At 37.7% G+C, this 14,531-nt stretch overlaps 1 protein-coding gene across 1 annotated transcript in view; it reads right to left on the reverse strand.

Moving 5' to 3' along the window:
• The window catches only part of GTF2F2 (general transcription factor IIF subunit 2), a 155,914-nt gene that overhangs the window by 4,493 nt on the left and 136,890 nt on the right, over positions 1 to 14,531 (reverse strand). The window contains exon 7 of the mRNA XM_030311128.1: positions 11,372 to 11,515. Within this exon, the coding sequence (XP_030166988.1) occupies positions 11,372 to 11,515 (144 nt within the window). The remainder of the gene's footprint in view (positions 1 to 11,371; positions 11,516 to 14,531) is intronic.

The raw sequence follows: 14,531 nt of genomic DNA on the forward strand, positions 1-14,531 counted from the left end.
TTCTGGGCCCAGATCAAAAGATACTAATTCTTCTCCTCTTATACTAAACACTGACTTTCCAATTTAATCTTTTGCCTGATCCCCTTAATTTTAAGCAAAGTATTCTAGAACTCAGTAGATCACCTTTATGTCACACAGGATTGGAGAGATTTCTCATTACTGCTATGTGCAGTGCTACAAAACAAGATTTGAAATAAACTGGCTCAGATCTAGAAACTTTTCATCAAAGGGATGTGTGGGAGACTATTTACAGGAAGTCTGAACTGCAGAGAAAAAAGGGATAGAACATTACAGCTTCCTTGGAAGGAAAAGGCAAAGCAAATACTGGACCAAAGAGGTTAGGTGATGGGGCACCTGGGTGGCTCAGTTGGTTAAGCATCGGACTTCAGCTCAGGTCATTATCTCGAGGCTCGTGAGTTCAAGCCCTGTCTGACTCTGTGCTGACAGCTTGGAGCCTTGAGCCTGCTATGGATTCAGTCTCCCTTTCTCTATGCCCTTCCCCCACTTGAGCTCTGTCTCTCAAAAATAAACACTTAGAAGTTTTTTTTTTTTTTAAAAAGGGGAGGGGGTCAAGTGATTAGGATGTGGTTTGCATATCTGTGGGTCAAGATAACACTGTGGTAGGCCAAAAGACAGAAACCCACAGACCAAATTCCTATTTTCCCCCACATCAAGACAAACTGATGTGGAGTTGCAAGGCACAGGAGCCTACTATTGCAGTCTCTTCCTCCTTCTGTCCCTCTTCCCACCCCCCCCCTTCATTTCTCATACCATCTTTTCCTCTACTGCTCTGCGAACCAATCCCAAACCAGGAATTTCAGTTAAACATTACATATATAATAATAAATTAACTATATCTAAATTTCTAGAAATTGGTCAAGAACATGTATCTTTAACAAAGAGCTGATCACCAAGAATTAATGCTTTAGGTAAGCAAATAATATGACCCTATTAGACTTTTGGTCACAAAATCTTCCCAGAAAGGTTGGAATGAATATCCAATATGCAGTCTATACCAAAGATGGTACTGGTTAATGCAGACAGCCACGGAAAATCATTATATACTTTTTACAAAGTGATCCAAGGCAAGAGGGACATTATCAGTTCTATGATAATTTCAAAGTATCATTTCAAATGATTTGTGTGATAAATCAGAGGGCTTACTGATGAAGATGTTAGTGGCTCCAAGGCACAAAATTGTTTGATTAAAAAAACACACAACACATTAGGCATAAGCTGTGAATGAAGGCAACATATGTTTTCCCTCCTTTACATAGAGAAAACTGTAAACAGGATTGGGAAGGTGATGCTGCAAATTCTCGGGGACATGGGCCATGTCAGTATTTTTATCCTCTTTTCCTTCTGGTTTCATCCCCACTTTCCTACTAGACACTCCCCTCCCTTGTCTTCCTCTCAGGTCACACAGGCTGCATTCCTCCCTTTGTACATGATGCATAATAAAGTGGCCAAGGCACAAGCCCTATCCCACCTCAGCACTACCTTATGGATTAACCCAAATTCTGGAAAAGCAACTTTATTATTGCATGAATATTTGTGTGCTGGTGAACCAACTCACTTTTCTTCTTTTTTTAAATTTTATTTTTTTAAAAATTTATACCCAAATTAGTTAGCATATAGTGCAACAATGATTTCAAGAGTAGATTCCTTAGCCCCTTACCCATTTAGCCTGTCCCCCCTTCCCACAACCCCTCCAGTAACCCTCTGTTCTCCATATTTATGAATCTGTTACGTTTTGTCCCCCTCCCTGTTTTTATATTATTTTTGTTTCCCTTCCCTTATGTTTTTCTGTTTTGTCTCTTAAAGTCCTCATATGAGTGAAGTCATATATTTGTCTTTCTCTAATTTCACTTAGCATAATACCCTCCAGTTCCATCCACACAGTTGCAAATGGCAAGATTTCATTCTTTTGATTGCCGAGTATACACACACACACACACACACACACACCCCACATCTTCTTTATCCATTCATCCATTGATGGACATTTGGGCTCTTTCCATACTTGGGCTATTGCTGATAGTGCTGCTATAAACATTGGGGTGCCTGTGTCCCTTCGAAACAGCACACCTGTATCCACTGGATAAATGTCTAGTAGTGCAATTGCTGGGTCATAGGATAGTTCTATTTTTAGTTTTTTGAGAAACCTCCATACTGTTTTCCAGAGTGGCTGCACCAGCTTGCATTCCCATAAATCAACTTAGTAACACTTCATGTGCCCGGCACTAGCAAATGATTCACATGTTTGCATATTTCAAATAAACAAAGTTTACCTCCTTTGGGCCAAAACTTTTAAATTTAACTATGTGTTTCAAGATGTGCTTTCTAAACTGTATTTGTTTATTTGTACGCTAAACATAACTTAACCTTGAATACTGACTGCAAGGTATTCCAAGGCTGAGAAGTGATGGTTTCCAATTGGAAAAAAATGTATACTTATATAGTTAATGTTAGGTTATAGTTAATTAGGAAAATATAATCAGAAATATACAGATGCACTTGGCTGGCTCAGTCAGGGGAGTGTGCAACTCTAGATCTTAGGACTGTGAATCTGAGCCCCATGTTGGGTGTAGAGATTATGTAAATAAATAAAATGTGAAGAGAAGAGAAGAGAAGAGAAGAGAAGAGAAGAGAAGAGAAGAGAAGAGAAGAGAAGAGAGAAAAAAATAAAAGAAAAAAATCCAAAACTTAACAAAGTAGCAAAAACTAAAATTCCTTTTGAAATTTAAATATGAATTCTTGCATTTTAGAACCTATCTATTAGTGCATTTAGTGTGAAGTGCAGTTTCAAATGTACAGAATATAAGAAGGTATCAATTGGCATAGTTATTTTTAGTCTATTTGAAAATACTGCTAGAAATTAAATGACAAGCAAAGAGACTATAGGTATATATTTTACCAACAGAGAATTTTTGGTACATTAGCTAGCACTTGCAACCATGAAGTATTATTCACCCTTAAGATATCTGGAATAGAGAGTAAAGTTGTACTTAAGGGCAATAGGAGATAGAAGTTTTTGCTGGCTAAAGATTAAAAAAGGATTGATGAAAATTTGGCAGTTAGTTCCTCAGGTTATCAAAGCTATGAAGTGCCTCAACAATTCCACTCCCAAAAGAAATAAAATCATATGGTCATGCACAAACCTGTACATAAATGTTTACAGTAGCTGTATTCATAATAGCCAAAAGCAGAAACAACAAAATGTTGTAGATCTATATAATGGTATACTAGTTGGCAATAAAAAGCAAGGAAATACTGATACAAGCCACAACATGGATGAAACCTGAAAATATTATGCCTAAATGAAAGAAGCCAGTGATAAGAGATCACATATTATATGATTCCATGTGTATTAAATGTCCAGAGTAGGCAAATCTATACAGATAGATAGAAAATAGACCAGTGTTTGCCTGGGGGGTGGGGGGTGAAGGTGGGGTAAAGGGGAGTGACTGCTAATAGGTATGGGATTTCCCTTTGGGATGAAGAAAATGTTCTAAAATTAATTGTAGTGAAGGTCACACAAGTCTGTGAATACATTAAAATCCACTGAACTGTAATTGAAAACAATACAAATATAATTTGTACTGAAAATAAAGGTTTTAAATTGGGGTGGGGGGCGAGTGAGCTATCTAGCTCATAACAACAAATTAAGAGAACACCATTTTTATTACCAAATTATGATGAGTACAGTAACACTGCCAATCAACAGTAGCTAGCTCTGTGCATTAGTCCGTATGTACTGGAAAATATGATGGCATCAGAATATTGGTCTTGGGACACTGTAGAAGGAATGGCTCTACAAAGCTGCAATACAGAACTGACACTACAAGGTCTTCTGCCAACAGGCTTATCCTCTGGTATCTCAATTCTCCTGTCAGATAGAGAAACTGGGAGGCTGTGAACACTTATCTAAATCCACAGAGTCATGCTCTCTCTAATGCTAAGACCAATCTAAAGACCAGTGAAATTCCTTTCCTGAGATAATTTCCATAAGGACCATAAGCCTAAAAGCAAATCCTTCTAGCTTGTTCAGAGACTAAATAAAGAAATCAGTAGAAGGCAGTTAATAAGCTTAAAAACTTACTTTAACTTCCCTTCAAATCAAATGGTGCTGAAGGGTGGGGAAGGAGATTTTATAAGTAATGATATTTTTCAGATTAAATATAAATTTTAAAGTCCATTGCTTAATTAAAAATTCTATGTAAATTTTGCATATAAAAAATGCCCAATTCTCTTTACTGGGTGCTTGTGTTAAATACTGCTTTTATCTACATAATATTTCATGTAAAATATGGACTCAATTGGTTATGTTAGTAAATTCACCCCGAATTTTACCTCATTCAGAAATATGGTAAAAAATAGGGGGGGCGGGGAGTGAAACAAAGCATATAAGTTAAAGGAGAAAATGCTATTACCTATGATAAACTTTCTGGTAGATCCAGAAGTTATTAAAATCTTCTACAAATAAATATTAAAATTTCATAAATGTGTTTAAATTTCATCCATTTATATTCAATACAATTCAAATAGTTGATTTATTTTAGTATGACATTTCATATTCTAAAGCTTAAAATATATTAGGTTCTACATCATTAATTAGCAAATAATTATTTTTTAAAACAGAAGTCTCAAAAAAGGCTGTTATTAACATGCTCTTTTAAGAAATTGGTGGTCTTTATTTATTTTTAATTTTATTAATGTTTATTTTTTGAGAAGGAGAGAGAGAGACAAGAGTGTGAGTGGGGGAGTGGCAGAGAGAGAGGGAGACACAGAATCTGAAGCAGTCTCCAGGCTCTGAGCTGTCAGCACAGAACCCAATGCCGGGCTTGAACTCAAGAACCACGAGATCATGACCTGAGCCAAAGTCGGACACTTGACAGACTAGGTCACCCAGGTGCCCTAGTGGCCTTTTTTTAGTAGTATCATTCAAAAATAAACACTTCCATTTATAGGAAAAATGAACTAAAAGGGAACATGTGAACAGAAAGGAAATGATAAAGATTTCAGAAAAAAAAAAGTAAAAAAAAGGAAAGTATATTCAGAACAAAACACTGTAATAAAAACACCACTTATTAAGTAGTAAATTTGGGAATATGCTTCAGACATTAAAAATACCTATTTTTATTTTGGATTAGGAACTGAATGAGCTAAGATAAAGTTTAGATCCCATTCTCTATGTACCTGGCTTAGATCAATGATGATGATTCTTAATAATACAGTAATGACAAAGCCTGACTGAGAGAGACATTAGTGTTTTTCCCCCCATTAAAAAAGGGGGTTACTATTGTGAGAAAAATATTTTCCTTGCTTATCTACATATACAAGCACATGTCTGAATACAGAAGAGGCAACATGGTAAGAGATATTCCTAGACTGAAGTCAGGGCAATTGGGTTCAAGCCACTAGGGAACTCATTCTCTGGGTCTACAAGTGAGAGAGACTAGATAATCTCTAAGATCATTTTTACCTTTAAGGTCCTGAGTCAGATACACACACACACACACACACACACACACACCGACATCTGTATATGTATATATGTAGATAATTTATATGGTATATATGTATCATAATTTATAAGATTTATATGTCATCAAGAGGAAACACGAATACTGTCGTCTGGCTTGAACAATTTAGGGAATAGTGGTGTCAATTACTGAAATGGGGAAGACAGAAGAGAAAATAAATCAAGAGTTCTGTTTTGAACATCCCAAATGTGAGATAATGAAATGATTAACATTGACTGGGTGCTAACTTCATACCAGGTGATGTGGGACAAGGGTGAGAAAGGTAGTGGGCTCTGGCTGGCAGAGTACTCATAACTCCATCCTCTTGGTTCAGGAATGGGCACACAACCCCCAAAAGATCAATTAACATCTTCCCTGGGGCTTTTATTAAAATAATTAGGCCAAATATTCCTTTTTTTCTTAGAGGTTGCTAGCTGTGAGGTGTTTGAGGAGGCCATTTTGGCTATCATATGGCAAGATCCCGCCTAAGAGTAAAGATAACACATAAGAAAGAATAATGAGGGCACAAATGTGGAAAGATGGGAAGGGACAGTTCTAAAGTTCTAACTAATATTAGTGGCTGTAGCCAGTAATGTCTAAAGCTAGATGCATTCCTGAACTTCCCAGCTACATGAGCCAATAAATTCTATTTTTGTTTAAGTTAGTTTGAGTTGAGTTTCTATTTTTTTCTTTAAAGTCTATTTATTTTTGAGAGAGAGAGAGAGAGAGAGAGAGAGAAAGAGAGAGAGGAAGAGGAAGAGGAGAATCCCAAGCAGGCTCCGAGCTGTCAGCGCAGAGTCCAATGCAGGGCTCGAACTCACAAACCGTGAGATCATTACCTGAGACGAAGTCAGACACTTAACCAACTGAGACACCCAGGCGCCCCTTGAGCTGAGTTTCTATTCTCTGCAACTAGAAGAGTCTCAACTAATTCACATATCTACAATAGCATATACAAACTCTTTATTTTAAGTAAGCTCTATACCCAACATGTGGCTTGAACTCAAGATCCCAAGAACAAGAGTCACATACTCCACCGAATGAGCCAGGTGGGTGCCCCTATAACAGCATATACTTATAAATAAAAAAATTTGGGGGCACCTGGGTGGCTCAGTCGGTTAAGCGGCCGACTTCGGCTCAGGTCATGATCTCGTGGTCCGTGAGTTCGAGCCCCGCGTCGGGCTCTGTGCTGACAGCTCAGAGCCTGGAGCCTGTTTCAGATTCTGTGTCTCCCTCTCTCTGACCCTCCCCCATTCGTGCTCTGTCTCTGTCTCAAAAATAAATAAACGTTAAAAAAAAAATTTAAAAAATAAATAACTAAATAAATTTGTTTGACAGGAGAAATACTCAGGTCATACTTTCCAGACATTTTACCCTTAAAAAAAAGCCTACCTTCTTGTATCCAAATTTTGCTTCAATTACTTCTGTTCACACTTTTACTTTAAGTCTATCTAGAAACAAATTCTGAGGATTAGGTTAACATTGCCTTATTGCTGCAATGGCTTTGTTTATTGAAAGCCCACTTTGTGCGAATAAGCAACTGCCTGCTGAGCAATGTTTAGTGCTGGGACCTTGAAATATGGGCACCAAATTCCTTCAAAGTCAAAGCCATACAAATGTTTTCCTAGATTTTCCTGTGAATTTGAGCTTACTTTAGTAAAAAGCATGCAAATTGTATAATTAAACAATGGTCTGCTGGACTGACATGACTGGGGACTGCTGATTCAGAAGGAATCATCAATAATTAAAGATCAACTTCCCTAGATCATGCCTGGAAATTGGGTGGATACAGAACAAGAAAATTAAAGAGGTTTGGTTATAACCAGAGCTGATTTCCAAGGATACTTTTGGCAGAAAAGTACGATTCAAGGAACACTGGTAAATGGCTGCTATGCTAGAGAGAACACACTGTCAAGGCTCAAAACGGTCTTGGCAGTTTGGTGTTTCAAAGGGAGCAATTAGGTACAGCTCTGAATGGTTTAAATTTTGAAGGAAATGCTGTGTATTTCTATTTTACAGATATAATAAGATAGGAAGAAAGGCTAGACATAACAAATTCAAGGTGAAAGATCAAATACTGCATGGGAGAAATAATAGGCTTCCTCTGGTATTTCACATTAAAGCCCAAATTTAAATCATATAAAAACATCCCTTTAAATGGATATCATGTTTCTGACTTTACATCAATTACCAGAGCTTGGCCTTTTAAAATTGGCTTATTTACCCTTGATGAGTAACTTTAACTCCTTGATTGTTCATGCACGTCGCATGCCAGCCAATGACAGAAAAGGTCTGGCCATAAGGACAGTTTCTCTGATCAATAATTTTGCTCATGGAAGTGAAAGTTTTTAGGAAGAAGAATACAGAGAGTAAGAACTGCAAAAACAAGAACAATATCTCGGGTCCACTCAATGTGTCAAAAATTACACTCTGAAGGTCAGAAAGCAGATGGGAACTTAAGAATATGGTAGCAGTGTTAATGAAATAGAGGATGTGTTAAAGTAATAGAGTTCATGGCTGGAAATCTGTTATCAAAGGGGGCACTGGGGGCCATCAGAAAATGAGAGAAAGTCATTAAATGCATATACTAAAGAGGTGATTAACACAAACAAGATCTCTTTTCTCCTCTTTTACACAGGGACTCAAAAATTGGTTTGTGTTAAACATCAAATGTATTTAAGTACCCTGTCCAGGCTAAATGGCAGAGCTGGGACTTGAACTGAGATGCCATTACTCCAAATCCAAATCCACCACTATTTCCATCATACCAGGAAGCCCCTTTCCTGGATCACTAATCTTCATGCTATACTGGGTTCTTTCATTCTTCTGGAATTGCTCAGATTAAGATCAAATTAGTAAGGGTATACTGATGACCATGAGTACAGACTCACTTATGTCCGGTGAACCTTTTAAAGGGGATAGTTATCTATACAGAGGAAAGCTGAACTTGGGCCACTTCGCAGGTCAATGGGATTTGCTAATTCAATTCAAATACGAGAGGGAGGTGGAGAGGAGACAAAATAGGAGACAGAGAGAGAGAGAGAGTCACAGATATCGGGTTGGAAGGGAGAACAGTGACTATCCAGTGTTCCTCAATTTTAGGAAAGGAAGTAACTCCCCCAGATCCCAGTGGGTAGTAGGTAAATAGCAGAACCCAACCCAAGCTGACCCCTTCCTGCCCCCTCCTCTAGGCGGAGATAACTAAAACCCTGGCGTTCTACACTTAGTTGAGACTGGCTCTCTGTCTTCCTTCTCTTGCCAAAAATGACATGAGGCCTGTCGAATCCATCTGAATCCACCAATTCATCTAATATTTACTGGATTTCTACTATGTTTACATTGTAGAACATATGAATATTTAGGGATATGACTAATACACAACCCTCCTTTAAGAACCTTATGCTTGCTGAGGCAAATTGCCTCTAAACAATAAGACAATTATAAAATAATTTAGTTTCTAGATCGGTGGTTCACAAGCTCTTTGAGGTTCCCAGACCTTCTATGAGAATCTGATATTAACTATGATCTGCTCCCCAGAAAAACCCACATATTTTTGCACATATTCAGAAGACTGCTGGATCTCCTAAAGCCCATCTACTGACCATGAGGTAAGCAGCTCATTCCTTCCTTTTCCTCTCCCTTCCCTTCCCTTTCTTTCTTCTTCTTTCTCTCTTTCTCTCACTTTCTTTTTATATTTGTTTATTTTTGAGAGAGTGAGTGAGTGGAGGAGGGCAGAGAAAGACAGAGAATCCCAAGCAGGCTCTGCAGCTGTCAGCACAGAGCCCGACATGGGGCTGGAACTCACGAACCACGAGATCATGACCTGAGCCAAAACAAAGAGACGCTTAACCAACTGAGCCATCCAGACACCCCTAAGTAGTTCTATTTTAAGAGATTCACTGAGCACCTCTACATAAAAATTATCTGAAACACCAAAACTGAGAGAAATACTAGTTATTCCTTTTCTCTGACACAAAATGAATTTTAAAAATAGTACGTTGGGGCCCCTGGGTGAGTCAGCTGGTTAAGAGTTCCACTTTGGCTCAGATCATGCTCTCACAGTTCATGGGTTCGAGCCCTGCATCGGGCTCTGTGCTGACAGCTTGGAGCCTGGAGCCTGTTTCAGGTTCTGTGTCTGCCTCTCTCTCTCTTGCCCCTCCCCCACTCGTACCCTCTGTCTCTCTCAAAAATAAATACACATTAAAAAAAGTAAAAAAGAGGGGCGCCTGGGTGGCACAGTCGGTTAAGCGGCCGACTTCAGCCAGGTCACGATCTCGCGGTCCGCGAGTTCGAGCCCCGCGTCAGGCTCTGGGCTGATGGCTCAGAGCCTGGAGCCTGTTTCTGATTCTGTGTCTCCCTCTCTCTCTGCCCCTCCCCTGTTCATGCTCTGTCTCTCTCTGTCCCAAAAATAAATAAACGTTGAAAAAAAAAAATTAAAAAAAAAAAAAAAAAGTAAAAAAGATAAAAAAAAACAGTATGTTGTTTCACGTTAAGAAATTGGGAAGCAAAGAAATTGTTTTCTCTAGTATCATCTAAATGTCCTTCTACATACAAATGCTTATTTTCCTATATCTAGTGTGTGTGTGTGTGTGTGTGTGTGTGTGTGTTATTCCATGAGAATATACTGTCTGCATTCAGCTTCTGGAATGGCCTTTTTGTGTGTGTATGTATGTATGTGTATATATATATATATATGACACAAGGATAAACTTCATTAAATGTAGAAAAAACACAGCTTAGCTAATGAATTATTCTATTTCAATTTTTAAAAATCTAGTTTGAAATGCTGTGTCTAAGGCTTTGATGGTGAAGGGAGTGAAGTGGTTAAGAGGAGCTGATAATGGCAGCATGAGCACTTGCCTCCTATTAAAAAAAAGTATTTAGATCTTTTGGAATTTAATTTCTTAATAAAAAAGTGAAAGATTGAAATGTAACAGTGAAATCTGCAGAAATGGGAAAACTACCATCAATATTGAAATTTCCTAAGTTATTTCCTAAAGCTTTGAATAAGTCAGAGTGTAAAAGGACAGAAAATAAAAGAGATCCCATTTAATTTTTAAAACCCTATAAATAAATACCGTTACAATTCAATTCTCTGCTTTGCTAATGTTAGGTGTAAGAAAGTGAAACAGCAGGAAATGTGACTCAAAGACTAGAGAAAAGGGATTTGGATTCCTTATTTGTTACCAGTGTTTTAATGGATTAGAAATACAAATTGTTAGCAAATAGGCACAAGTCTGGAGCAGGGATAGAAAAATGATTATTTGTAGTACAAACTTTCTAAAACATTAACTTAATAAATTTTTCCTTAAAAATGGAGAACAGACCAACCCAACCACAACCTCAACCAACACTGGGGTAGTACACAGCTCAAGTGTAAAAGGACCTAATGTTAGTGCTAGGTAAATTTTGATTAAAAAAAAAAAAACAACCCGCAAGACAGAGATGAATACCCTCATCATGACAAATCAGTATGGCTCTTAAAGTAATGCAGTTCTTCTAGAAGGCACATTTTCAAATATATGAAAGAAGCTGAGCGCTTTTGGAGGGAGGCAGGGGAACAAATGAAAGACTAGGCTTGATGTCAAGGGATCAGTCAAAAGAAGGGTATATCTACTTTATCTTCATATGGAACTATCAACATTAATGTATTTGAAATCTAAAATAATGAAGCTGATGTCACCAAAAAATAACCTGTATTAAGACATCTTTCCTGAGTGTTGAAATAAACCCCGACATTAGCACAGGTGCACGTGAACTTCTTCATATATGATACCCTTCTCTTCAGAAACGTCATCTAAATGAAGCAGGACATATTTAAAGGATCAGTGTGAGCATATACATACCACAGGTTGTTTTGTGATGTCCACCAAGTCCTTAAGATTGTAATACTGATGTTTCTCAAATGCTGAAAATAGCATGTCTAAAACGTGTTGTTTATCAGCTCGAGCTCGTTTTCCATCTTCTTTCTTTTTCCTTTCATATTCAATCTAGGTGCAAAAAGCAAAAGTAATAAAGGCATCAATCCAACATTCTCACTCTGAAATATAGGCATTCTCTTTTTATCACCCAAAAATATGATTAATTTCAAGCTGTAAGGCTACAGTTTAAAGAGCAGTTCAGACTGCTCCTGGGGCGCCCCAGAACTTGAAGGCTCTAAGAGGTATCAACATGCTATCTGTAAACCACTTTCATTATTTCCAAAAGCTTTATATAATGCCTCCATCTGCCCCCAAATAGCCTTTCTGTGCCAAATTAGAAATCAGTGTGGCTACTGATTTGCTCATGGTGATCAGAAAGTCCAACTTGCAGTTCCTTTGTTTTTATTACCCAAAATACAGTAAAATAGTTTATCTAATAGAAACAGTTCGGTAGGTAACATCTTTCAAAATTGAGGTTTTTTGGGACAGACAGAAGATTAAAAAGCAGGCATATTATGAAGAGGTTCTCTAGGAAGTGAAAAGTTTGAAAAGCAGTGGTAAAGAGAAAAGAATGTAGGCAGTGACAGGAGGCCTTTTCTCCTTCCGACACTGCGTGACCTCCTTGAACACATAAAATGAAGTAAGCTTACTAACAGAAAATGGTAATAATACATACTCAGTAGTCAAAGCACAAGCAAACTATTTTCCCCAAATCCCCATTTTATCTTAATTCATGTGAACTCTAAATTCAGCTGTATAATACACCTTCATTTGTAACATAAAAATAAAATACCTCTCATTCAAATAAAAATGACACTCTAGGATCAAATGGTGTGTTTGTCCTGTAGTTCTATGTACCTTTATTCATGCTAGATTGAAAGCAGTGGCACTAAGAGAAGGTACAAACTTTCTCCTCGTGTTATCCTCTAGAGATTTCATCAGTTGTAAAAAAAAAAAAAAAAAAAAAAAATTACTTAAAAAATTTTTTTAAATGTATTATTTATTTTTGAGAGAGTGCAAGTGGGGGAGGGGCAGAGAGAGAGAGGAAGACAGAGGATCCAAAGCAGGCTCTGTGCTGACAGCAGTGAGCCCGACGTGGGGCTGGAACTCACAAACCATGAGATCATGACCTGAGATGAAGTAGGAGGCTTAACTAACTGGGCCACCAAAATTACTTTTTATTAGGCAAACTACCCAATGGGAGAAGATACTTGAAACTGATATATTAGATAGGGAGTTAATATCCAAAACATATAATGAACTTTTAAAACACCAAAAAAAAAATTTAAATAATCCCCCAAACCCCCAATCTGATCAAAAAATGGGAAGCAGATCTGAACAGACATTTATTCCAAAGACATACACATGGCCAACAAATACATGAAAAGATGCTCAAACCACTAATCATTAGCGAAATACAAACTAAAACCACAATGAGATATCACCTTACACCTGTCAGAATGGCTAAAATCAGAAAGACAAGAAACAACAAGTGTTGGCAAGAATGCAGAGAAAAGGGAACTCTAATGCACTGCTGATGGGAATGTAAATTGGTACACCGTGAAAAACAGTATGGAGGTTCCTCAAAAAAATTAAAAATAGAAGTACTGCATGATCCAATAATTCCACTATTGTTTACCCAAAGAAAAACACTAAATCAAAAAGATATATGCATCCCTATGTTTGCCGCAACATTATTTACAATTAGCCAAGATATGGAAGCAACCTAAGAGTCCATCAACAGACAAATGGTAAGAAGAAAAATATATACACAACGGAATATTATGCAGTCACCAAGTCACATCATTATGCATGATGAGATCGTGCCATATGGATGGATCTAGAGGGTATTATCCTAAGTGAAATAAGTCAGACTGGAAAGACAAATACCATGTAATTTTGCTTATATGGAATCTAAAAAAACAAATGAGTAAACAAAAAGAATCAGACCTAGACATGCCAGAAGGAAGAGGGGAAGGAGATGTGCAAAATGAATGAAGGAGAGTGGGAGATAAGAGGCTTCCAGTTATGGAATGAGTAAGTCACGGGAATAAAAGGTATAACATGGGGGGCTGCCTGGGTGACTCAACAGGTTAAGGGTCCGACTCTTGGTTTCAGTTCAGGTCACTATCTCACAGTTTGTGGGTTTGAGCCCTGAGTCGGGCTTTGTGCTGATACTGAGGGGACTGCTTGAGATTCTGTCTCTCTCTCTGCCCCTTCCCCACCTGTTCTCTCAAAATGAGTAAGTGAACATTTATATATATATAAAAAGGTGGGACACAGGAAACACAGTCAATGATACTGTAATAGTGCTGTATGGTGACATGGTAGCTATGCTTGTGGTGAGCACAGCACAATGTCCACAGAAGTGGGATCACTATCAAACTATACACCTGAAACTAATCGCATTGTGTGTCAGCTGTACTCAAAAGAATTTTTAAAAACGTATTCTTCATTGAAAACATGCAACTTATATTCACTCGTTTCAGCTGGTTAAGCTTTTAATTTCTAATTATTTTTTATTTTTAAAATAAGCTTATTTATTTTGAGAGAGAGGGAGAGAGAGAGAATCTCAAGCATGCTCCATGCTGTCAGCACAGAGCCCGGCAGAGGGCTTAATCTCACAAATTGTGAGATCAGACCTGAGCCAAAATCAAGAAAGAGTTGGACGCTTAACCCACTGAGCCACCCAGACGACCAAGCTTTTAATTTTTTAAAGAAACATTTCATTTTAATAAGGCATTGTGATAAAGCATAAAGCATATTAAAGGAAATATATATATATATATACATATATAGCAGCCCACCTAGTAAACAAAGGCAGGCTCGATGAAAGCTGGCAGAGAACATTCTCCTGTGCATCAACTGGAATTAATGTAAGAGGAAGGAAGGAAGGAAGGAAGGAAGGAAGGAAGGAAGGAAGGAAGGAAGGAAGGAAGGAAGGAAGGAAGGAAGAAACTTATTTCAAAACCTACAGCTAAATTACTGCATAAATGCCACCCTCATATAGTTAGGCTTACTCTCTATATTTTACAATAGAGATTTGTTATAAGAGAGATAAAACTTAGTTTCTATTGATGTGAAA

The sequence above is a fragment of the Lynx canadensis genome, chromosome A1 (assembly GCF_007474595.2).
Source record: "Lynx canadensis isolate LIC74 chromosome A1, mLynCan4.pri.v2, whole genome shotgun sequence".
NCBI lineage: Eukaryota > Metazoa > Chordata > Mammalia > Carnivora > Felidae > Lynx > Lynx canadensis.